This window comes from Panthera tigris, chromosome B1, assembly GCF_018350195.1.
Source record: "Panthera tigris isolate Pti1 chromosome B1, P.tigris_Pti1_mat1.1, whole genome shotgun sequence".
NCBI lineage: Eukaryota > Metazoa > Chordata > Mammalia > Carnivora > Felidae > Panthera > Panthera tigris.
The window spans coordinates 191,417,986-191,444,224 of NC_056663.1; the positions used below are offsets into that span (position 1 = coordinate 191,417,986).

The 26,239-nt window shown below is 43.6% G+C and overlaps 1 protein-coding gene across 12 annotated transcripts in view; it reads left to right on the forward strand.

The window, feature by feature from the left end:
- The window catches only part of LDB2 (LIM domain binding 2), a 402,888-nt gene that overhangs the window by 152,138 nt on the left and 224,511 nt on the right, over window positions 1-26,239 (forward strand). For all 12 annotated transcript variants that reach the window (XM_042984885.1, XM_042984884.1, XM_042984886.1 and 9 more), the window contains one exon: window positions 9,668-9,770. In XM_042984885.1, coding sequence (XP_042840819.1) covers window positions 9,668-9,770 — 103 coding nt within the window. The remainder of the gene's footprint in view (window positions 1-9,667; window positions 9,771-26,239) is intronic.

The following is a 26,239-nucleotide window of genomic DNA, read 5'->3' on the forward strand; positions in this document are numbered from 1 at the left end:
TTCAAGAGGGGTAGCCCCAAATAGTCAGTGCACTTAGCCCTAACTGGATGTTGAAACAAGTAAGAGGACGGTAGATGTCTCGAAGAATATTGTTCTGGCTGAAGGAACATCATAATAGAGTAGTTAAGAGGCGAAACTCAAAAGCCAGCATCCGTGTGTTTGAACTCACTGTGTGATCTGAAGTGAATATTGAACTTCTCTGTGCCTCAGCCTTCACATCTATAAAATGGGCTTCTTAGAAGGACTTATAGGGTCGCTATGACATTTCACAGGGTTTATATCATCCAGTACATTCAGAATGGTGGCTGGCACACAGTAAGGGCTCTGAAACTGTTGTCTACTATTATTAAATGTGGTTAGTTGGGAATAAACACGGTTTGATGCAAGGCTCCCAGGTTTGAAGAAAAAGCAGCTGGGGATTAAGGAAGTGAATAAGACTTTTGTTAGTTAGAGAACATAATTGACCTGCGCTCCCTTCGCACGAGGGGCCGTCCACAAAAGGAAAGGCACGAGATTGGGCTCCTTTACTGTCTCCTGTCTCAATCTAGTAGGAGTGTGACGGGCAAATAAATTTAGGGAAAGCCGGTATGGCCACACACACTTCTGCCTCTGTCCTTGAGCGTATCATTCTTCCTTCAGTGTCTCCTGAGAGGGGTTGGCCAACATGTGCAAAATGGGAGTGACCGAAATGGTAAGATACAAATTAATAGAGTGCTGTCCATGTGTGTGTACAAGGAGGTAGGGTTATAAGACATCATTATTTTCTAGAACCACGAGATACTAAAGAAAGTCAATGCTCTTCTCATCTTCCTGTTTCCAGACCCCTTCATGCACTCGCTCCACTTTGACCTGTTTAAGTTTGTTTTAATAAAACACACACACACACACACACACACACACACACACACACACATTTTTCAAGAAATAGATGCTTTATGTATGGTTTCATTCTTTGGAGGGGGTGTATGTGTGCCATGTGACCAGTGGTTGCCATGGTAATTTCTCATTATTGTTGAATTGAAAAATAATTACTCTGGCAAAAATCCCACATAACCTGTCAGTGCTTAAGTTACAGATGCCGGGGGCCAGCCCTCGCACCGGGGTCCTGGTTTTGGTGGAGAGGGACAGAGATGGGAGCAGGAGAGAATCTGGGATGGAAGGAAAATGCTTTTGTGGATTTTTGAACGTAATTAAGCCTCTCTTCTGCTATTTGACCTGAGTGCATCTCTCATCCTGATACATGATTTGGTTGCCAGTGGTTCTGGGACTCACCTGTGATGGGACAAAAGGACCAAGGATTTTAATCACAGAAATGCATATAGAAGCTTATTTGGAGTGGAGAAGCTTCCGTGGCATTTTTGCCTAATTAAAATATATGAGAATCACGGATACCACTCCCCCTTCCTGTGTTTAGGCTGAGTTAATTTCGTCTTTATTTACCTGGAGGCTACTCTGTGCTATTGTCGTTTTCCAGCTGTGGGAAAAGAATCCAGTTTTCCTTATTAATATTCACTAAACACTAAATATGTACTGTTCAGACACCAAACAACAGCAGGGATGGGAAGGACCTGTCTGTGTGGAAAAGGTGTGGCCCCGATCAGAAGCCTTGTGGCGGGATGCACACAGCGAGATCCCCACCTCCTCCCACGCTGGTTCAGTTTCGGGAGTTATTTTGAAGGACCACAAAGAGCCTATGCTTTCTTTCCTCTCTCAGTGTCAAGAAATAATCCTCCTTTTGGTTAATGAAGCCCCTGAGACACACTCTGCCTTCAGAGAATAATGGGCAAATAGTTTAATTTCATTTTTAATTTAATATTTTATTATTATTCCATTATTGAATCTTCTCTGGACTTTTAGATGCCCATCCTTCTCCGGGCAGGCTGGTCTCTGTTTTGTAATTATATTGATCCTCTTATTAGATCCCACTTGGAAAAACATTGCTTAGAAATGCACCTTGTTTCATCTTTGCCCACGCATCAGTCAGACCAGAAATCTTCCATTTGGAAGAACAGAATCCTCGTCATGTATGAGCCAAAATAGAGACCAGTATATACCCTGTGCCTCGGCACAGGGACTTTAGATATATGCCCCAGAGAATTTACACAGGTGCACAAAGGGACACTATAAAGATACTTATCACAACAATGTTGTAATAGCAAAAAATTAGAAGCTGTCTAGAGATAAGTAGCAAGATGCTCCAGTAAAATATATTACATGCATTCAGTGCACTACCATGTAGCTTATACAAGAGAATAAGAGGCTCTAATATATAAAATAGGTCTCCAAAAAGCAATGTTGAATGAAAAAAAAAGCAAGCTTAAAGAAAGGAACATAATGTATGATACCATTCAAATAAAATATTAAAACCATAAAATAAGACTGTATATGAATGGAGTCATGTGTGTGTATGAATATAAAAGATGGGGGAGGAAGAGTCACTTGAACTCTAGGAGACAGTTGTTTATGGGAGCCTGGGGGAAGGGAGAAAAAAAAACAGCAGGATATGGGGACCCAGGGCATTTATTTTTATTTATAATTTTTAATTCCTCTTAAAGAGGAAAATAAGATACCATTTTAATAATTGTTAAATCTGGATAATGGACCCATGGGTCTTTACATTATCTTCTACTCTCTGTTTTTTAAAAAAATTAATAAGGCAATGGGGCGCCTGGGTGGCTCAGTCGGTTAAGCGTCCGACTTCGGCTCAGGTCACGATCAGGCGGTCCGCGGGTTCGAGCCCCGCGTCGGGCTCTGGGCTGATGGCTCAGAGCCTGGAGCCTGCTTCCGATTCTGTGTTTCCCTCTCTCTCTGCCCCTCCCCCGTTCATGCTGTGTCTCTCTCTGTCTGAAAAATAAATAAACGTTAAAAAAAAAATTAAAAAAAAAATTAATAAGGTAAAACCTCACTGACTTAAGTTACAGTCAGTAAAGTATATTCATTTAACCAACGTTTTGCTGAAAAGGACAAGAAAAATACCCAAGAGGTGGCACAGTAGAATGGCAACGTGGGTGTGAGATAATTTTGAAAATTTCTGTCTCCATGTGAACCTCTCACATGCAGGGGTGGTATATCCGCTGATGGAAAGCGAGACAACAGAGATGTGACAGAGAGGGGGCTTAGCTGGGACGCCATCTTGGTTCCCTGGCCACTGAGTTTACACTCTCAAAAGATTCCTACGAAATTAGAGGAAGAATTTGTGTGGGTATGGCCTCTTCGTGTGTGTATTCCATTCTTCTGTTCCTTTATTGGGTAATCGACAGGTGGGAGCCCTGCTGAGGATGAACAATACTTAATGCCTAGTCCCTCCCTTAAGTATCACGCCATTTACTACACAATTATAAGAATGTGATTCAATCATAATTTGATTTGCATTCTAACAGGGGCGTCGTTTTCGAAGTTTCCTAGCACAAGATTCAGTGCAAAAGGAGTCCCAAGACTGGGACTTGGCGTTTGCTGCACATTTTGGGCAAAAAGAGCAACCTATTCACAGACGGGGGGAGGGGGGGGCACTGTTAACCAGGAACCCTTGGTTCAGGAAGGTAAGTTGCCCGAGGTCCATTGGCTACGCACAGGAAAACGACTAGTGCTGGCTCCTTTATAGTGTGGTAAGAATAGCTTTTCCCTGGATAGAATGTCTTTTTTTTTTTTTTTAATTTTAAATTTATTTATTTATTTTGAGAGAGAGAGAGAGGCAGAGAATCCCAAGCAGGACAGCACAGAGCCCAAGGCAGGGCTCGAACTCATGAACTGTGAGATCATGACCTGAGCTAAAATCAAGAGTCGGATGCTTAACCGACTGAGCCACTCAGGTGCCCCTGGATGGAATGCCTCTTACCATATATATTCCAAATGTCGTGTCTATTATCACTGCTAGTAACTGAGGTGCGTGCCCCAACCCACCGCCTAGCAATAAGACCTTGTGCCTTGGTTGGCTTTTGAGGCCATTTACCGTAACCCTTATTTGGAAGTCCCAAAACATTGGTCTTGACTCACTCGTCAACCTCAAGGCGCTTTTTGGCTAATCTCCAAGTTAGTCTGACGTGAGGGGATTATCGCCTGCGTGAAGTCAGAGTGGTCAGCCACACCTCGTCCCCTTCAAACTTCTGACTTAGTGAGCTTCTCTCTGGAATCCTGGCTTCTAAGCAGCTTGGCAACTTTACTCACACAGCCTCCTACTGGTCAACTTGCTAAACTTGGCTATGCTCTCTGCTCTGGAAGGAGAACTGGGAATTTTGTGGTTCTTCCATTTCTCCAAAGACGGAGGCGCTAGGTTTCTGGTCAAGAGGCGGGGGTGCTAACCTGTAGGTTCAACTGTAGAATGGTAACCAGTCTGTCTTTCTTTATATCCCCTTGGCCTCTTACCGTTCTTCCCGTGACCAGGAAGAGCGCCTTCGGCCTTTGCAAGGCTGGTGTCATTTTAGGTGACTGACAACGTGAAGTTGAATGATGGAGGGACTGATCTGTCATCGTTGTCCACAGCGCATGAGGTGGCCGTGAGCTCTTACCACTAGGCACTGTAAGATCTCTGCCAGAGGTTTCTTATTTGATTTCTCGGAAGCCTTTGTGGCTGCATTTCAGCCAGCCTGGACCCCTAGCGTCATTATTATGCAAATGTCTTCCCCCAAATTGCCGAAGGGATGCCAGGAAGGATAGTCAGCAGCAAAATGGAAGGAAGAGGTGTGCAAAGAGGAAGTTTATTGCCAGGAGAACGTCATGAAGTTGGGGGAAAGGGTACAACATCTGAAAACACCTGAGTCAGAGATCTGCTCAGGCAGAATTTCCTCTCGGCAATGCCAGCTGCCTTCGTCTTCAACTTAAGGTGAAAAACCACTTTTCAAGTAGAATTTGTTGAGGAAAATCATGGACTGGTAGTTCATCAATTGTAACAAATGTACCACTCTGGTGGGGGATATTGAGAATGTGGGAGGCTGTATTGGGGGGAGGCAGGGGATATAACAGATATCTGTGTAGTCTGTCATAATTTTGCTGTGAACCAAAACTGCTCTGCAAAAGGAAATCAATTTTAAAAAATGGACTGGGGTTAGGCAGACTTTTAAGTGAACTTTAGATTTACCACTTTGTAGCTGTCTGATCTTTATTCAGTTTAACTTTTCTGAAATTCAGATTCTGTGTTTATAACTATTTTAAGGGTCAAATGAAACAATAATGGATAATAATAGCTTTCATTTCTTGAAAAGCTACTATGTGCTGCACAGTTACGTTTTCAGTCCTCAGAGTCCACCGAAATTATTATTCCCACTTTCCACATGAGCAAATAGATGCAAAGAAGTCAGGTGACTTGACTAAGGTCCTCCAGCTGATAAGAGGCAGAATTCACATGTATGAAGTTCAATGTGACATCGAGGTTAAAGATGTCTGTTTTCTATAAGGCCGCCTGCTCTGCTCCTCGGTAGCAATCAGGACAGTTGTGAATACAAGATCGTTCAAGTCATGTACAGCACTTAGAAAATACCGGGTTATGGATCCTACTATTAACCCAGACCCCTCCCCCTCCATCCTACCTCCCCACCACCACGTGTTCTTTCCATAATCTGCTTCCTTCGCATACACTCAACGCAAGACTGGCCTATACTTGACGTTTAGCAAGTTTTTTGTTAAAGCTTCTCTCCTTTTATTCCCTTTCCTACATAAACACCTGTCCTCTCATAATTAAGGACTAATTCAAAAGCGTTATATATGTCTGTTTAGCAGCAGTTGACAATGATAATTTAAAAATATATTAAAAAAATTGTGCCATTTTAGAAATATCAGCCAAGAGACAAAGTAGGGTCACAGCAATCAAGATCTCTTGAGAACTTTGGAGAGTGAGTTTCTTGAGTTGGGTTTGTGACGGTACAATAAAGAATTTCATTCATTCATTCATTCATTCATTCATTCTATCCGCCAACCCCCAATATTTGTATTTTGTACCTTTTCCGTGTCTGGGATAATTATATATTTCATCTTTAGTTTTGAAAAGTTCTTCTAAGATTCTTCACCAAAACCAATGGATTTTTTTGGTGTGTATGGTTACCTGATCTAACCTGCCCCTGCCGCACCTGTCCTGACACTTCCTGAGACGCAGACTCATCTTATGTTCCCTTGCAGTTGGGTGAATCATCACTTCTTGCATCGTTATGCTCGGCTCTCGCCGACACTCACTTGTCTAGGCAACGTGGCCCCTGTGCGGCTGCTTCTAAGCATTTGCTACCCCTCACTTCACCCGAGTCCTTCCCTTTTTCCCAGTGACTTCCGGCCAGCCTTGGTTCTCCCTGGGCTTTTCCCTTCCACTGCTCCATTTCCTGGCAGAAATGCCAGAAACCCAGAGTTAGGTTACGGAGCAATGGAGGTGCAGGATCTGATCTAGTCACTGGGCCTTTGAATAATCACCAGGGCAAAAGAGAGTGGATGCATTTCTGTTCCGACTTGCAGACAGGAGCCACTGCCAGGTAAATGAGCTACAAATAGTTGAAATTCTAGGGAAACCTGCTTGATTTACCAACAGGCGGCTTTATAAAGTACATTTGGGGTGCAGTTCTTTAGAACGTGCGATGTCTCACCCCTTAAAAATGATACTAAAGACGGTAAGGCAGGGGCGCCTGGGCGGCTCAGTTGGTGAAGTGTCCGACTTTGGCTCGGGTCGTGATCTCTTGGTTCGTAAGTTCGAGTCCCACGTCGGGCTCTGAGCTGACAGCTCGGAGCCTGGAGCCTGCTTCGCATTCTGCGTCCCCCTTTCTCTCTGCCCCTGCCTGCTCGCACACTTCTCTCTCTCTCTCTCTCTCTCTCTCTCTCGAAAATAAATAAACTTTAAAAAAATTAAAAAAAAAGAAGAGATGGTAAGGTAGAGTCAGGAAAGGAGCATTTTACTGATCTTCACCGGGTCCTGGGCATTCTGCTGGGCACGTTAGACTCACAAATGTATTTAATCCTCACACCCATCCCGCAAGATGATTATTGCTTTGTTGCCCTTGACCCATGTGCTCTGCCAGAGAATTGTTACTGTGCTCTTGCTATCGTTATCCTCAACGTGCAAGTTAGGAGGCAGGCTCAGGAAGGTGAGATACATTGTGAACGCTCAAGGTGAGATACATTGTGAATGCTCACTTAGCTGGGAAGAGGGATGTAGCCTGGGAATGAGGGTTGCTGGCAGGAGCGAGTTGCATCCCTGACAGAGTATCTATCACCTGCCGAACTGCCCCGAGCTAAGCCGGATGCTGAGCATCCTCCGGGGCGTGAGTCCTGGCAACCGGGGCAGGACCGAGAGGCAAGGAGCCGGACGGAGAAACCAATCTGAAACAAAATCCTTCCTTTGCCCTCTCCCTCCCTTCTTTCTAAATCCTAACCCCTGCCTCGGTGAAGTCTGCCAGAGAAAGGAGGCAGGCAGAGGCTGGGGCTCGGATGTCGGAGGGTCTGAGTCGGAATCCCAGCTGCGCTCCGTATCGGCTGAGTGTACCTGGCAAGTTCCATTTACCCCCCGTGCTTCGGTTCCTGCAGTTGTGCAGTAGGGATGATACATGATGTGAGCAGCTTCATTCATTCCCTGAACGGCTGCTATTGAGTAACACCATGGGCTCGACGCCATTCAGGGGCCTGGGAGATAGAGCAGTGAGCACAGCACAGCCCCTCCTCAGAAGAAAATGATATGAACTGGAGAGGAAGGAGAAGAAGAAAAAAAGAAACAGGGAGGTATTAAGGAGTGAGAGGGAAAATACACATGAAGCACTTAGAATAATGCTTGGCATGTGGTAAGCACTCAATAAATGTTGACTATTATTCTTTTCCCATCTGTGTAGCAATTTGAAAGAAAATAAACCAGTGTGCCCAGGCTCTCAGATAGGGTTTCTTTCCCCAGATGCCTCTTCCACTTCTAAGCCCACCGATTTTTCTGGAAACCCTGAGAGCTTCCACGGCACCCAGGCTTCGTGCTGTGGTCTCGGGCCTGGAGGAAGGCTGTCTGTTCGTTGCTCACTTGGCTGTCTCCTGCTAGTAGGTTTGAGCCCTTTGAGGGGAGGGAGTGGTCTCTCAATCAGCTGTGTACTCTGAGAGCCTGCATGTAGTAAGTGCTCAATAAATATTTGTTTTTGGGGGAAAAAAAGGGGGCGGGGCGGTAGTGCGTATGTGGAGCCAGGCATTGCCCCGGGTGCTTTTATATTTACTGTGTTTTACTAAGAAAAGCGTTGGCTTTTGGTATGGTGATTGGGAGGAAGCCAGAAAAAAAAAGAGACCCCAAGATTCATTTGCCTGAGCAGTTGCTTTTCTGGAACAAGGGACAGACAGCATCAACCTTCAGTGGCCCTTTAATTATTCTTGCCAGGACTGAAGGCTCATTCCTGACGCCCGCCAGTGTCAACGGCTTAATGTTGTCATAAGCAGAGCAACTTAACGGGAAGGAGAGAGGCTTGCAGTGTTTCTGCCCCGGCCAAGCGGTGGGGGCTGCGAGCCCCTCCCTCCCTTCCCTCATCTGACAGACAGCTGCAGAGCATTTCCTCCTAAAGTCTGCCAGTAACCAGTCATTCTCTGGAAAAAGATTGTGCTTCAGATTTTTTTTGGGGGGGGTGGGTGTGGCTGGGCGGCTCAGTCGGTTAAGCGTCCGACCTCGGCTCAGGTCGTGATCTCACGCTTCGTGGGTTTGAGCCCCGTGTCGGGCTCTGTGCTGACAGCTCGGAGCCCAGAGCCTGCTTCGGGTTCTGTGTCTCTCTCTCTCTCTCCCTCTCTCTCTCTCTCTGCCCCTCCCCCACTTGTGCTCTCTTTGTCTCTCTCAAAAATGAATTAAAAAAAAAAGTATTTATGGCACATGGTGTAAGACATAGAGCACGAGGCCAGGTATGATTTCCCCTTTTGAATACGACACTCTGCCTAATTCACAGTTATAGGACCCCCCTGCCCCATCACGATTAACAACGATTTTAACTGCCTTCAACTGGGCCAATGTTCAAGTGTTTTCTGGATGAGCAAGAGAAAGGCTCAACCCAAGACAAACAGTTCACATGGATAGTTTGCATTCTGCTGGGCTGCTCTATTTTTAATAATCATGTTCATAACAAGGCAACAAGACTGCCCGTAATCTTAAAACAACTCTCAAGAACAATCCACATGCATGTGATGGGTGTTTCTGCCGCTGTGTATCCCTCTGTATCATCTGGATAGACCCATGTGGCAAACACGTATCTCATGGGCATATTTGCACAGGGCAGGGCCACCAGTCACACCAACCCCTTTTTGAGTTAATTATCTCTAAAAATGTACTCCCCTTAAGCTACTTGTGATATGGTGGTTTCCGTTTGTAAAATCAAATTCTTAAAAGAGCAAAGAGAGACAGGGAGAGACAAAAAGAAGTTGAATGCGTTTTACGTGGAATGTAAACCTTTTGTTAAAAAATGTCACATTGTGTTCCAAAGTACATTTATGAAATCTCCCCAAACACATCCTCAAGAATTAATTTTCATCCAGTTTGCATTAACTCATTTATCGAATTGGAATTTGGTCCCCATTTGAGGCAATTAATTTGAAGAGTGACCACACGCTCGCCCACCCGCCTTCTAGAACACCCACACACATATGCTAAGTAACAAGCGAATGGTGACTGGGTTTTTCTTTCTTTTTCCTTTTCCTCTTTTGAGATATTTTCTGTTCTTGCCTGTTAAATAAATGATCCGTCTCTTTGCAGGATAGCGACAACCTCTGGTGGGACGCATTTGCCACTGAGTTTTTTGAAGATGACGCCACCTTAACCCTTTCATTTTGTTTGGAAGATGGACCAAAGCGATACAGTAAGAAAGCAGTTTATTTTTCTAATATTCCTTTTTTTTTTTTTTTTTGCGCCTGTAAGAAAACCACAGGGGTCGTCAAAGAATAGCACAAGGCTGACAGGCCGACAGTATCCTCTCCGCTCCTGACAAGGCTCTTGCTTCCGATCAAGGCATTGTCGCCGGGTGGCAGGCAGAGTCGGCTGTGAGAGCTTTCCTTCGAGGCTTACAATGTTTGGGCACCTGCCTGTTTAGCGAGCGAGACAAATACGAACCAAATCACCCAATGATAAGTGGGAGCTGGATTGAGGAGTTTCCATCCGTTTCTTTCCTGTGACCCTCCTTTATCCTTGACAGCTGGCACTTGAGACCCAATGTTCTGCTTCTGAAGGTTCCTTTAAAAAAAGAAATCTTCAGTCACTGTACCAGCCACATCCTTCTAATTTCTTCTTATCAATTATCTCCGGTATTTATTTGACAAGTGCTATCTTTTCTTAGGGGCAGGGGAGGCCACAGCGGCTTTGAGCATACAGTTTGGGATTAGTGTTGACAGAATTATAGTTCCTTGTCTTTCCAGAGAGTGATAACTCTGTAAAGATCCTCAAATTACTGCCTGTGGCACCTTGGGTAACAGCTGATCTGTCCTGATTAGGTTCAGCTAACTTGTCAGAGATCAGATTTGCTAGTTGTGTTATAAGACCAAGAGGCAAAGATACATCAGCACAAAAGCAATTAACGTCTGGTTAGATCAGAAAGAGATGTGTTTTCAGAAATCAGCGTTGCACGTATGAAAGGCTCTGTCAGAGGATAAGACATCCCAAATGTCACAAACACGGAGACGATGGAACCAACCACCGTATGTCTGAACAAGTCAATCCAGAGCACTGGGCAATTGTTAGATAATAAGGCTCATGATAAACATGATGAAAAGGTCTGATTGTTGCTATATGTATTTCAAGGCTGCTAGAGTGGTTTTTTTTTTTTTTTTAAACTTTAGAGGAGTTTGGACAACTTAATGGTATTTGGACTTATTCTGTGACGGGCTGATTAATTACGCTAACATATGCATGGTGATTTTGCCCAATGGCACACTGGGGACGGCAGGACAACTTGAACTCGCTGCCCAGTTGGAAGTCATTGCCATGAGCATCTCTTTAGACTTCTTTGCTGTGGGCTTTTAAGGGCATGGGCATTTCCAGTAAGTATTTTGGGTGAGGGGGGCTGTGGGTCTGCCAGACAGCGGGCTGTTTCAGAGTCATTCAACTTACTGACTCCTGTCATAAGCACTGGTGAGCCCACCTCGTGGGGTCCTGAAGAGTTAATTCACTCTCCTGTGTGTGGGTGCCCCTAGGCAGCCTCACGCCCTGGAGAGTAAAAGAGTCCGGTGCAGAGAAGCTGCTGTTTCCGAAGTCCCGGGAGATAAATGAACTCAGCAATCCAACAATTACTCTCTCCCCAAAAGCCTGCCTGATCAATGGTGAATAATTTCGAGCCATGCAGTCGTCCATCCTCTGAGCCTTCTTATTTTCTTTTGAGGCATAAGCTCAGATAGCTTCAAGTTATCATTGTTTTATGTTCCTGTGCTTTTTCCTTTTTTTTTCCTTTTTTTTTTTTATTTTTTATTTTTTGTGAATCCATCAGAGTCTGCTCAGGGAACTAGAATTACAGTTTTGAAGCCTGTACTAATACAGCAGGGGCTCGATCTTCCCTTTGCCCACCATCCCACCCCGACACCATTGGTGGAGGGTGAGGCACGATCAGTATCCGTTTAAGATCTTACTGATATCCGTGCACAGGAGTGAACGCCTGACTCTAAGCCATTGTTGTCCAGGTTCCTTTGTTTCCGTGAGCCAAAATATTTCCCGAGCAGAGAAGGGAAACAAAGATGATTGACAGTTTGGAGCGGAGTCTCATCAGCTGCTTTGCTGACAGCCTGGTGATGTGCACATGCTGCTGATGTGCGGGCAAGTGACAGCTGATTGACAGCCCAGGACGGGGAGACAGGGGAGATGAAGGATGCTTAGAACGCCTGACGCGCACTGTTTATGCAGGGCTCTGAGCTCTGGCGACGCCACGTTAACCCGTGTGCGCACCAGGCGGTCCGTGCCAGGTTGGGAAAACACCTGCTGGCCCTGGACTGGAGGTTACAGCTCTTCCTTGAAGCCTCCCAGGGAGCTGACAGCCTTGCGTTTTTGAGAAAGAAAACAAGACTTGACTATTATGTTTCTATATGTAAAGAATCGCCCCAAATTACATTTATCCTGGGTACCAAGAAATATGCCAGATGGGGTTTATTTAGCCCTTACTGGAAAAAAAAATTCCTTCTCTCTTTGCATCTCTATGCGTTTAGAGGGTCCCTCTGGCTCTAAGATATCTTATCTCCAAGCTAGAGTAAATCCTATGTGTCTGCTTATTTGTTTGGTGTCTGTTGCCATCCTATTAGAATGTCATCTCCCTGAGAACATGAGCTTCATATTGTTTATTGCTGAATTCTCAGATTAATACTGGGACTTGTACATAATAGGTGCTCAGTAAGTATTTGTTGAACGAATAATTGAACGAGTAATGGACATTTGGGGGGAAGTTCGTAACACCAAACAGAATGTTGGCCAAACAATTCTTTGACCGAGATCACTGGACTTTCTAAAATGGGAAGAACATGATCCACAGCACTCCGTTGGTGTTTTCTCATAGGCCATAGGATATGGTCTGATCTACTTGAAGTGAGAGGGGGGGAACTAGTGAGATAATAATTCAGGAAATCATTATGCTTTCCGAGATCTACTACTCTTTCTCTCAGAAAGCTCCTCTGTGTTGATCATGTTCCTTCAACCACTCTAGTCCTCAGCCCTTTCCTCTCCTGAGGGGGGTGGGACTCCCTCCCCGCACCCCCCCCACCCCCCCCGCCAGGGTGGGATATGGCTGGGGCAGGTGGAGACTGCTGATGTTTTCCTGGAAGACTGGGGCTGGGGGTGAGGTTGGTGTGGACAGGTGCCAGGTGGACAATATTACCAGACTGTGAAATTGAGCTGTGCGTCCCTGCCCCTGCCTTGTGGAAGGTTCAGGGAGGTGTTTCTTCAGCAGCTGGAGAAGCGGGCAGTTCCGAGAGGTAGTTTTCTCCCTGGATGACACGGAATCTCAGGTGGGGAAGAGAGCAGGGACAAGCAATTCCTTCTTTGTCAGCAGGTCGGTAGTTAAAGACTGTGAGAGCTGCAAAGCGTCTTTTCCAAAAACGGAAACTTGGTCCAGAGAGCCCCAGCTGGTGAGTCACTGGGCCTCAGGCCGTTTGACTCCAAAGTCAAAGTCAGGGCACCTTTCCTTCCCTGTCCGTTTCCTATCTCCACACCGTCCCATAGCTAAAGGGAAAGGAATGGATTTGTCAATTCACACGTTCCCAGGAACATAAATCACAAATAATTACTGTGGCTTAGTTGACAGGGGAGGCCAGGGAAGCGGAGGACTGGGGCTCTCAAGGCCCCCTGCACACTTACTTTCTAATTCTACATCCCATGGGGTGTGTGGTCTCCCTTCCCTAAGTGTGCAGAAGTGATCCCTCTCAGGTTGATCCCTCCCGGGGAGCCTCCAGAAAGCACTTCGAGTCCTCCGGCCCTTTTTGAGCACGTCGTGGAGTTGTGTCCCGCACCATTCTCTCCCTCTGTGACCGTCACGAACACCCTTTGGGTAACGGTATGGTAAGCCCCTCCAGAGACCTAGGCTGTGCCCAGGTCCACGCTGGCCATGGTCTTCATCTGTTGCCACTTCACTCTTTGCTGGAGAGAGATGCAAGGAAAAAGTGCTCCTGGCTCTCACGACATTGGAGAGCCTGGGAGTTTGCACCGTGTAGCAGAAAGGGCAGGAGGATCCCATGTGAACATTTTTGGTTGTCATATCATGCTTTGATGGGTGGACAGAAGCTCCATTTCCTCATCTGTAAGGTGTAAGACTACCATCACTGGCTTGGGGTGAAAATTAAGTGAGATAATACAGTCCAAGAGCCTCAGACCATTTGAAACACTGACCGTTATTCTTCTTCTTAAGTTTATTTACTTATTTTGAGAGAGAGAGAGAGAGAGCACACATGTGGGAGGAGCAGAGAGAGAGAGAGAGAGAGAGAATGAGAACCACAGCCAGGGTCCACACTGTCAACGCAGAGCCCGATATGGGGCTTGAACTCACGAATCATGAGATCATGACACGAGCCGAAATCAAGAGTTGGACGCTTAACTGACTGAGCCATCCTGGCGCCCCTAGCACTATTATTATCGATAACAGTGCACGGCCTTGGCATTACTGTAGCTTCTGTGCCTTGAAGAGGCGTGCCATTGGGCAGGTGTTTTTCAAGTGGGCTCAAAGTGCAGAGACTCACAGGTCAGCTGGGAGGTACACGACCTCACTGATGGGCAGTTTCTACTGAAATGCCCCATTGAAGACTATATCCTCCCCAGCTTTCAACTACACACATTCACTGTTATTTCTGGCATGTAGATTATGTTCAGGAAGGGAGAAATAGGGCAAGGGTGATTGAGAATGTGTGGGGCTTTGTACCTCTGGGGGCTGAAGACTCCAGACGCTAAACCGGGTGTCGGTTGGCATTGCCTTGGACATTAGGGAAAAAAGCGACGTAACTACTAAGTTACCATCGTGTTTCAAGGCACTTCTCATCGGCCTACTTTGCGAGGAACAGGGTTCAGGCAGGGGCTTTGGGTCTGATACCTGAGCTCAAATGTGGCTTTGCCTTTTGCTACTTGTGTGGTTTGGTGTACATCACTTTCTAAGCATCAGTGGCCTCATGTGAACAGTGAGGGCTTGATGCAGTGATGTGTATTTCCAGCTCCTTGAAAATGTTTCTTAAGTAGCCGTCTTTTGATTGAATTCTAAAGTGTGCCTCGCTGACTCTAGATTGAGATCCGAGGCAATTGAGATAAAATTGTCATTAATCCCTTAACTACTATTCGCAATTTGGGGCTGGGGGGCCCAGTAATTTTCTATCATATACTTGTGATTTCATCTTGACTTCCATATTCTGTCTGGACTAAGGATTTCTGGCACGACTACACGTTCACACAGTCACGTTAGCCAAAGACTGTTGTTTTTCTCTCTGTGGCTGCTCGGGGCACATCTCACTCAACAACAACAAAAGAAAATTGTTCTAAGACATATCATCCTCCATATCATCATTTTCTTGTTTTCCTCAGCCATCAAGTCCCATTGATATTGTGAAGACCGGCCAGTCGGCCTCTCTGTGGAGCCATTTCTACGCTTGCTGTTTCTCCTTAACATTTTCTTTCTCACATCCCTTTTTTTTTTTTTTTTTTTTGCCATTTCTCGAAAGCTCTGGTACCATTGCAATATTGACTAAGTTCTTCAGCGTTGTCTTGTAATATGTGTTTTTATGTGTTGTGTATTCGGATGTGTTCCCCCTAAGGTAGGGAAATTCTATGAGGCTCAACTAGCTTCACTATCTCTGGTTACTATTTTTCTCCTGCTTTTTATTGGTTCACCTCGTCCAGCTGTGTTTTTATTGTGCTTGCTGTACAGGAATTCTGAAAGCATTTCCCCTCTCTCCCCAACTGTCTCTTTCTCCAATATCATATTGAATGACTAAAAATATATTTTTGAGAAAATCATTCCTCGAATATATGCATAGGCATTTGGACACGGCATTTAATAACTACTGGGGCACAGATGTGGCCATTTTGAAAAGTTACCTGCAAAGAGCATGCACTACAGCACATGGGGAGAAGGGATTTACAAGGCGAGAATCTGTGCCTGTGTATTTTCTATGAATAACACCTCCATAGAGTTCACCTGAGATCTAGAAGGCACAGGTTTGTGTAGCTGAGACTTAAAAACCCTGTGCTTTCTCAAGAGACGTTTGTTAGCTGGTCCCTGGGATCTTCCTCAGTCAAGTAATTTTGTTTCTCTGAAAACTCCTCCTTTAAAAAAAAAAGTTTATTTATTTATTTTTGACAAATGGAGAGAGTACGAGTGGGGAAGGGGCAGAGAGAGAGAGAGAGAGGGAGAGAGAGAATCCAAAGCAGGCTTCGTGTTGTCAGTGCAGAGCCTGTGAACTCAGTGCAGAGCCTCATGAACTGTGAGATCGTGACCTGAACTCACATCAGACGTTTAACTGATTGAGCCATCCAGGCACCCCTGAAAACTCCTTATTTAAAAAAAAAATTATGGTGGTAGAGATCAAAATCATGGACTTTGGATACATGCAGATTCATTTTGAGTCTTTGTTCCCCTACAGCTGTGTGATATAGGCATGTGACAGGATGTTCGGCATGTTGCATAAACTATCTTCACCTCCGTTTTTTCACATGCAGCATTAAGATAATAATAATGCCAACATCAGAGAATACTTGTGGACATTAAGTAAGATTAAATAGCATGTAACTTTAGCTTAGTGCTGCCCATGGAGAGCATACGATAAATATTTATTGTATGAATAAATAAACGGAATGAAAATAGAGGATAATTCCCATTACTCATTCAGTCATTTGGCACATAGCAGGGAAAACTTGGGATTTGGGCAGATCAGACCCGTCTTCTTTCTATATGGAAACCTTAAGAATTTAAAGACCAATTGGGAGAAAAACTGAATGGAAGATGATGACTTAAATAAACAAGTCCTAAGTTATTACAAGTGTGACCTGTCCAGTGAAGGGTGAGATTTCCATCCTCTGTTCTGCTCAGGGAGCAAGGAAGTGTTGAACGCTTGGGCTCCTGGGTGGCTCAGTTAGTTGAGCGTCTGACTCTTGATTTTGGCTCAGGTCATGATCTCGTGGTTGTGAGATAGAGCCCTGCGTCGGGCTCCACAAAGCATGGAACCCTATTTGGGATTCTCTCTCTGTCTCTCTGACTCTCTGCCCCTCTTCCACTTGTGCTGTCTCGCAAAATACATAAATAAACTTAAAAAAAACACATAAAAACAACCCTGTATCTTACGGAAAAGAATGCACCCACTCAGAGTAAGCCTTGATGGTAAGTTACTGGATGGCTCTGGCATTTTTGTTTCATACGGATGTAGATGTCTTTGTCTCAGAAGACTCTGAAAAATGCTTTCCTTTGCATGGAGCTGCACTAAATGGTTTCTGGATGACTCTAGCCTCTGAAGTTATGATTTTAGCATGTAGCCCTTTTAAATAGCAGTCTTCATTAAGCTGGCAAGATTTGGAGTAAATTAAGTTAGGATGAAAGCAGCCTTTCATTTGAAATTCATTTGCTCCTGCACTCATTCCTTGATTCATTCATTCAGAACTCAACAAGTGTTTGCTATTTGCCAGACATTGTCATAAAGAGACAGTCAATTTTTGAAAGGAGGACAGTTCATCACGAATTTTTTCCATTTACTTTTGATTTCATTCTATTTAAAACTCTTACCTTAAGTTAATACAATCAGCTAGTAGCTCAAAAAGAAAATATTCTTGGGACATTAATACAAAATCTATGACTAGCTATAAAAAAGACTTAAGAGAAAGCTCACAACTGATAGATGAACAGACAGACTTCTGAAAGGGAGAAAAAGAGACTAAATACCTTCCCGTTTGTGGTTCCAAATTGATGATATCAACAGTTGCAAATAGGCGGTAACAATAGATTGAGCAGACATTACATTCTCTCTCTTCACCAATAAATAAGTACCATACTAATGGGCACGTGAGCTAATGGACTGAAAAGTGTTTTGAATAAATTTCAAGTGCTATACAAGTTAAAGGTATAATATCATTGCATTTATAATTGATCTTTAGGATTTGGTGACTTTTAATTTTCCCTTTATATATCAAACTGTTAAGAAACCTGGGATGATTGTTGGATCTTTCTTCATAGGGTTAAAATTCACTATCAAATACACAGACTTGAGGATGTTAGGCCTCTGACTGCCCTTAAGAACTTAGTTGGGAGGTCTGAATGAGGTACTAACTAGGAAATGGACATTATGTGTTGTTTTTGAGACTCTGTGTGACTAAGATATCTATGGGATCCTGGCACATGCATTTCCTGATTCTTGGTTTCATGGATACATTCCTATTCCTATGTCCTTCCTATGGCTCTCAGACCAAGATGGCAATACGATCTAGAGGGATAAGTGTGGCCATGTTTTTTGTTATCACAATGGCAGGAGGTGCTAGTGTTATTTATTGTCTGGGGGGCTAAAGAAAATAAATATGCCACATAACAAAAAATTATCGAGAAACATCTCACCAAATCCTCTTTACCTCCAATTTACTCATCATCTTAAAGACAGTGTTGCTAGATAAAATGTAAGTACACAAACGTAATGCTTGGGACATATTTATGCTACATAATTATTTGTTGTTTATCCAAAATTCAAAATTCACTAGGTATCCTGTGTTTTTCTTTCTTAAATCTGGGAGCCATACTTGATCCTTCAAGTATCCCAGTTTATTCTTAGATATGAAATCTTGATAATTCCAGAGCAGCTCCAAAGCAATGTGAGCATGACTCAGCATATGAAAAAAGAAAAAAAAAAAACTCTAAGAGATTTACCTGTTCCTGTTATTCACAGTGGTCTTGCCTCTGTTTATTTTCAGCAAATGTACTCACTCACCAGCCCCACCTAAAGAATAAAACACCTCAATAGAGGGTGGGAGTGCAGGGTGAAGCCTGCCTAAATTTAAATCCAAAGTCCACCTTGCAGGCATTCCACAGTTGACTTTGCCAGCATTTGTGCAGATGCTGGGCATACATGCATGAGTGTGAGAATCGCCTGTGTTAAAAGAGCTTATAGTTTAACGAGGGAGTCAGACACATAAACAATGAACTCTAATGCAATAACATCAACACTGGAGGAGTAGGCAGAGCAAAGTACCATGGGGCATTGAGAAGTGAGTGATCAAATATGCTTTTAGTGGAAAAAAGACTCAGGCTGGCAAAGACTTCTTTCTAAACTCCTAAAACCCTTTGTTTCTTACAGCTGTGACGGAAACCATCATGCCACAATACCTTGCAAATATGAGGCTTTCAGAATGGATTGAGTGAATAATGCAGCTCTGGTCAATAGTACAAATATTACTCAAGGGGTCTGATTATTTAGACCACAGACACATTATTGCACATATGATTTCCCCCTGGTTTAATACGTTTCTACCATCACAATCTCAAGTTGTAGCAAGTCATTTTGTGTGATGGAGAAACAAAAATGTCAAAGAGCAATTTGGAAGTTTAGCCACAAGCAGAATAAGGACTTGAGATTCACATCTACCCAACCTACAACACCAGGATTGATTTTTTTTTCCCTTTAATGCTTTGGGCTATGGGTTGGTAATTTCACTACTTGGTTCGTCTGCTAATCTGTTAAGTCTGATGGTACCACCAAATTTCATAGAATAAGTAATCCTCAGCAATGGTTAACTAGGTGCATGAGTCTCATTGAGTGAATCTTAATGGACAGAATTTCAGTTGAAACACTTATTTATCCATTGAACATTTCTCGAGGACTTTCCATGTGTCATCTTTCTGTGCCCTGGCAATAAGAAGACGAATGAGCAACATCGCTTGCCTTGGAGGAGCTAAAGGTTTAGTGAACTATTGTTTGTAGGACTTGACTGTTAGGTTTTAGCCAGATCTTTTTAAATACATGCCTTCCGCTTTTGATTGTGAACTTGTTCTTAATAAGGGTCACCACTATTTTTAGACTCTATATCCAAATGCGATATTGGTATATTTTTAACATAAAGCATTTTGAAAACCCAGTGTTAAGCTGGGATGTGTGCAGTATTTCCTTTGTATGACTCTGGCTTGTGACGTTCTTGTTCAGTGGGGTGAGCTTATTTAAGCGTCTTCCCCCCTAGTCAGTGTATAGCTTAATCGTCACATTTTGCTGTGTTTTCAGGTTGTGGATGCACCTTATTTATGCAAATGAAGTCAAATAGAGGATTTGTTACAGTCGGGATAAATTAGCATTCTCCTACAACTGTGTTAAGCAACGTTCAGGTGGATTTCATTAAGAATGTAGAGGGTCCATGATTTTTAGATCACCTATCATGGTGTGTTTCATTATTTATTGTTTAGTCAAGGTAGTCATGTTGGAATATCTGAAATCAGGAGCTTATAGAACCTGGTGCCTTCATGTAGTTTGCTTTTATTATTCATTCTGAGAGAATGAGCTTCACGCAACTATCACGATGTACTTGTTTATTTTCATGAAGTTGATCCTTTCCCAATTGGTGTTGTCTTTACTCTCTGATGATAGCTTCCCTGGTGCAACATGTATCTTTGGCTTTTCAATAAGTCAGGAAGACTTCAAACCGACAACAATTGAGGCTCATAATCATTTTGAAGATCTGTAGAAGGAGGAAGTAAGGTCACTTGGGAGCGTGGCAATAAAGCTACTCCTTTTTTATGAGACGAGTTCTCCATCTTATCTGGAGTAAACAGAGCCTTACGTTATTGTTACAAACTTTTCTAAAAGTACGTGTGTCTTACTTCATCCTGCCTTTGCATAATCTTACTTACGCGTTGATCGTTCATCTTCGTTTTACTTTGAAAAATACATTATTTGCTCTGCCAGGTTGGGTTAGTTACCTTGAGAGCAATGAAAAAACAAAGCATTCTTCCAGAATCTTATCAGAAGGCGAGCCTAGTCAGTCGTGTTGGGGAGGGTACTGCCTCACAGTTGCGCATGGTATCTCTGTGCCGCTCCTCTCTGTCCCTTCTGATGGTTCTCAGTGAAAGAACGACTGTTCGCGTGTTGTGTCTCGGAATTAAGGCCAGCTTTGAAAATAGTTCAAACGTGGAAGTTAGCTACCTGAGAGATGTTAAAATCCACATGAAATTTCCTCTGGAAACGTTTGTCATGTGATACGTGTGAAGTAGGACCCACATTTGATGACGCCAGCTACGTTTATTCACGTTTTGGTGGATGTATTTAAGAAAGTCCAACTTTTATGTTGAAAAAAAAAATAGTAACGGTCAACTTTTCTAAGGTTGCATAAAATAGCAATGTTCCTTTGCTTATTTGTTTCTCTTCAATAGAACCATAAGAGAAATGGTACCTGGTGTCTGACTGATTATGTAAACAAACTGCGAAATATACCCTTAATCGTTCTTCATGCTTCTAGACACTCTACCCAAATGTATTTCCTATAAAATGCTTTAGTACTTAGAGATCTATCTTTTTTTTTTTTTTAAAGATGGGCCCCCAAATCAGTAATTATGAGAGTTACTATTCAGGTTCACGGCAGCGAGGCCACTGTTTTTCACTTGATAATTGCCTTGATAAACTAATAGACCAGCACCATGCCTTATTGAAGAAAATGGTCCGCCGGCCCTGTGCAAGCCGGCCCAGCTGTGGAAATATTAAAAGATTTATTAAACCCAGGCTCATTTGCAACATTGCTTCATCGGCATTCGTTATGGAAGTTCTCAAAAGTAGTGTATTTCTCGTGAGATATTTGTAGTATCTTTCTGAGGTCTCTTTGCATCTCTTGACAGTTGGCATTTCCACTGTGTTCTTCCCATTCTTAGCTCTGAGCTTTGCTGTAACCAGGGCACTAATTGGCACCATCTGCATTCAGAGCCTTCGGGAAGAGAAGGAAAGATGACCGACCCTCAGGGACACAGGGAGTGCATATGATACCTTTTCTCCTCCTACTTTCCCCGGTTTTGAATTGAAATTTTATTTATTACTTCTTTTTGGAAAGGAAATTAAAAAAAAAAAACACCAAAAAACAAAAACGAGACCCTCTAATATTAGCTATGGTTTTGTTGAAAAAGAGACACAGATTCCGATTTTTAGTCCAAAATAAGTAGTTCTTGCTATGGTATTATCATTTGAAAGAAAAACGAGCAGATACTTAGTGGATTCTTGTGTTGGCATTTTTCAGATGTGTCCAGTGGTAATCTCCTGGGCTGGTGAATGAGTTCAAATGACCAGCGTTCTGATAATGCTTCGCAGTTTATAAAATTCTGTCATAGGTCAGGACCATCTGTAAGCCCGTGGAGGCTGCTCGTCTCCGTAGCCTCTGTGCCTGCTGCTCCAGGGGACAGAGAGGAGGTCCGTGGTAAATAGTGGCTAAGCAGGACTGCATGGCAGTGTCTCGTCCCATCCTTACCACGTGCCCAGAAGCAGGTGCTGGATTGACCATTTGTACCGCAGAGGTGAAGAAAGTGAGGCCCCTTGAGTCTCAGAGCTCGACGCTCCCGCCATAGAGGCCCGCGTTGTGGACCTTATCTTGCTTCTCAGCACCTTTTTTAAACAGGAGAGAATCGTCATCTGTTGGATGAAAAAAAAAAAATAATCTAATTTCTTGCTCTGGATTCTGGAGCCTTCTCTCCTTCTTTCCTCATCCGCTTCTCCCAGAAACAGCACAGGTTAAGAATAATTAGTTCTTAATGGCAAATGCATACCCCTAGCATATTTTTCTCATCATAGTTAAGTGTGGATTGCTTAAATCCCTCCAACATTGCTGCTACGAAGCTGACATTTATAAATTTTCTTTTTCAACGCAGTATGGGATCCTCCATATGTCTTCCATAATAACTATCTATGTTTTCAGGGAATCTAAAGATTTATTTCCTTCCAAGTCCTTGTTGCTGGCATTTTCTCCAAGCCTTCGAAACTGCCAAGAGATGAACTTCAATTTAGGGGAACTGTTACATTTGTCATTGTGAATTTGCTAAACTTTGGATAAATTTGAAGATTTATGCTTATTCCCAAATGGGCCCTGAGAATATCTTTGAAGCTCAGAAGTTCACGCTTGACTTCCTTTTCCACTGTTCTAAGTAAACGAGTTCTTAAATCCGTGCCGTTTCCCTGCCTGGGCTCTGGGTCTCTGTCATTGTCTCAGCCTGGTCATATTTGGAGTGCCAGGAACTCACATGTGACTCCCTTCTGAGGTGCGGGGGAGGAGCGTCCTCTCCTTGCCTTATGCTGTGCAAGTTGCACACTCAGTCTGCATTTCCAGGATGGTCTGATTAGAGAGGACTTTACAGTAACCCCTCGTTTTAAAGGCAGATAACCCAGACTGTGAGATAGACAAGCTTTAGGTATCAACCTTGTCCTGCAATAACCATCTGACCTTGATTGTTACACCTAAGATCTCTGAGCTTCACTATGAGCCTCACTGTTTTCATCTGTAAAATGAACATAATGCTTATCTGGCAGTGATATAATGCTATTTGCAAATAATATGTATGCAGTCCCCGGTACATGGAAGTTTACCAGCAAGAAGTAGCTATTATAATGATTATTCATAGATAACATACCAAGAAGTTTCCTTGGCTTTGACTTGTTCAAGGGAATCCAGCTGGTTAGTGATAGAGCCAGGATTCAAATTCATGTCTCTCGATTCTTTATAAAACACAAGAGTCTACCTAGTGACTAGTTAAAACTTTTACACTCCTCTCCCTTTTTTTTTTTTTTTTTTTTTGTGGATATAGTCTTGAAGTAACGTGGTTTCTAGAGACCATATATTACCTAATTTTCTTCTTTGAATCATCTTTGAAATCTCTCAAAGCCAACTGTAATATGAAAGTTCAATAAACTCATTGAATTCAATGATGTGCAAAAAATTGTAGACAACCTATCTGATAGGTGTTTTAGCTGGCTATTGCAGTATATCAAATTATCACAAATGTAGCAGCTGAAAACAAGGCACATTTATTATTTCACATTTTCTGTGGGTCAGGAGTCCGGGCACGGGTTAGCTGGATCCTCTGTCCAGGGTCTCACGGAGTTGAAATCAAGGTTTCAGCTGGGACAATGATCCCGCATGAGGCTCAGGGTTGCTGGCAAAATTCAGTTTCTTGCCATTGTAGGACAGAAGTTCCCACCTTCTTGTTTGCTATTAACTAGAGAATGTTTTCAGCTTCTAGGAGCCTCCCACTCTTTCCTGGCACATGGTCCCCTGCACAACGTGGCAGCTTGTTCTTGCAGGACCGACAGAATTCTCTCTCTCTTCAACTCTCTCTGCCATTCCACTCGCCCGATTAGGTCAGGCCCACCATGACAGCAATCTCCCCTTGGATGAACACAGACTCCTCCGTTTCGGGACTTTATTTACATCTGCACAGTCCCTCTACCATTTAATGTAACATATCTCGGAGTGATATAACATTATAGTCTCAGGTCTTACACTCGAGGGGAGGCGATTTTGCAGGGTACGTACACCAGGGAGCGGGAATCTTGGGGACCATCCTGGCATTCTGCCCACCAGGCGTATAAGACGAGTACATAGCTATGATGCAAGGCTTCCTCACAAGTTCATCAAACAAGTGTCAACTGCCCCGTCAAGCCCACGAAGAGAAGCTATTTCTTGTTGGCAGGGGGGTGGGGGCTGCTAGGCCTGGAGGAGACAGTGGGTAGAATTGGGGCAGAGGTCATGGTGAGCGGTGTCAGTGAGGAGGGAATAAGTGAAAGAAGCACATTCCGAGGGAGGCAAAGGAGGCAGTTTGCGGAAATGATATATGGTCTGCTTTGGCTTCAAGGAACTTCTCCATGGTTTTCAAGAGGCTGTTGGGTTTTGAGTACACGAAACCTGTAGAAAATTGGAGGAGGGCTGTCAGATTCCATGAGTGTCCTTTACTTTTTATTGTACTGACTGGTCCATGAGGGAGGATGGGCTGACCGTGTGTCCTTTGTTTATGGGCTCCTCATCCTCTCTCTGGGGTCACCGCCCTTCAGGGCCTGGGAACAGTTACTTCTTCTCCACCCTTTCCGACAGAGAATTCTAAATTCTGAGGCATCTACTGTTCATAAAATGCCATTCTCTGGAGGCCTGTCCCCTGTGTCTAGAAGCAGGATGGGCAAGTCTGCAAGCATAAGTTCAATTCTGTAAACCTACACATTAAACCAACTGGAGCCCGCTGTAGGTTAAAGAATCCCAAACCATGCTGCGTAAGAAATAGCACGCTTACTCATTCGTGTGTCTGTTCGATAAATACGCACTGTGTTCTTCTGGGCCCTCCTGTCTGCTTTTCCTTTGAAGATACAATAAACAAGACGGCCATGGTCCCTGCTCTCATGAGGTTTATAATCTAGACTCTGGTGTCTAGATAACTCTATATGATTTAGACTTTAGATTCTTGAGGGACAGAGAGCCAATAAAATGAAGATACATTCATTCGTCTTTGATTTCAGTTGTGATAAGTGCTGTGACCAAAATATACGGGATGCCATGAGAGCAAATTGGAGGCTTAAACTGGTCTCCACAGAAGTGGCTGTAGAAGGCAGGCCAAGCTAAACCTCCCTGAGGAAGTTACAAAGGGTGAACAGAACCCAGGAAAGTAAGCGTACCGGAGAGAAGAGACCAACTAGAGTGACCACAAGGGTTGTCCTACATCCATCAAGAATTTGTAAACTGGGGATAGAATGAACCACCCTGGGTGCTTTCCGTGTCTTCCCTGCCTGGTGTCCCAGTTCTCATCCTTCACGATCCACCTCTCCAGAGGACTAAATTGCTCCCTTCACTCTGTGCTTGTGACATGTGGCACATGGCACCCGTCATGGCCTAGCTCTCGTAGTTCATGGTTATCTGTTTACACGAGATAAACAGGCTCAGGTGGGACCTCATTGGAGGTGTCTTCAGACAGTGATTACAGTCTTTTCATCGTTCCTCTCCAATACCTGATACTTCACCTGACACCGCAGTGGGCACTGAATAGTATTTGTTGAATGAATAAACCAGAACTAGTTGGGAGTGATGGAAGTTAACATGCTGATAGGCTGTCACGCTTTAAAGGGAAGATCTTTCAAAAAAACAGTGGTCCAACATGAAATGGTCTGCCTCCGAATGAGAGGCAGAGCTCAGCATCCCCGGAGGCAACAAAAGTCCCATGATTCTGTGTGTCTGAATCAGAACTAAAATAGAATTGGTAAAACTCGATGATAACTATTATCAATTATCAAATTATGTTTTTGATCCTGATCAGTTGAGAACGTTTATGCATTTTCTTTAAAGGGCTCAATTTAGGCCCACAAGTAGCCTTTTTGATTGGGAGAGTCCTTCCTGGCCATATATTTCTGAGTTGAGCTATGCATTTTGGTCTCATTTCTGAATGTTACATTTGTGATACAGGAGATAAATTTTTTTTAAGTATACCTAAGGTTTCAGCGATTACATTAAGGAAATAGTCCAAGTAGTCATTAGAACGGAAAAGTCTGTCAAACTATGAATGAATATACACCTGTAGGGAAGAGTAAGAAATCAAGACAGACAGAATAATTGTGTCACTTAGTATAGAAGAAAAATATGCATTCATACACATTGAGAAAAAGTCATCCTGAACGCAGGTCTCCAAGGGCAAAGAGAATCCCAAGGAATGGGTATGCTCCAGAAGTCCATGAATTATATTAGGCAGGTATCACGTTAGCATGAGACAAAAATCAGACTGATACACGAAGTTCATGAATTAGTACCTGACATGCTGATTTTAGTAGCAGGAAAGGCAAAGGATATCGAGGGGCAATCAAATGAACAGCTCACACTATTGGATGCCTGGTGGGATTGATCCATGGGCAAAGAACC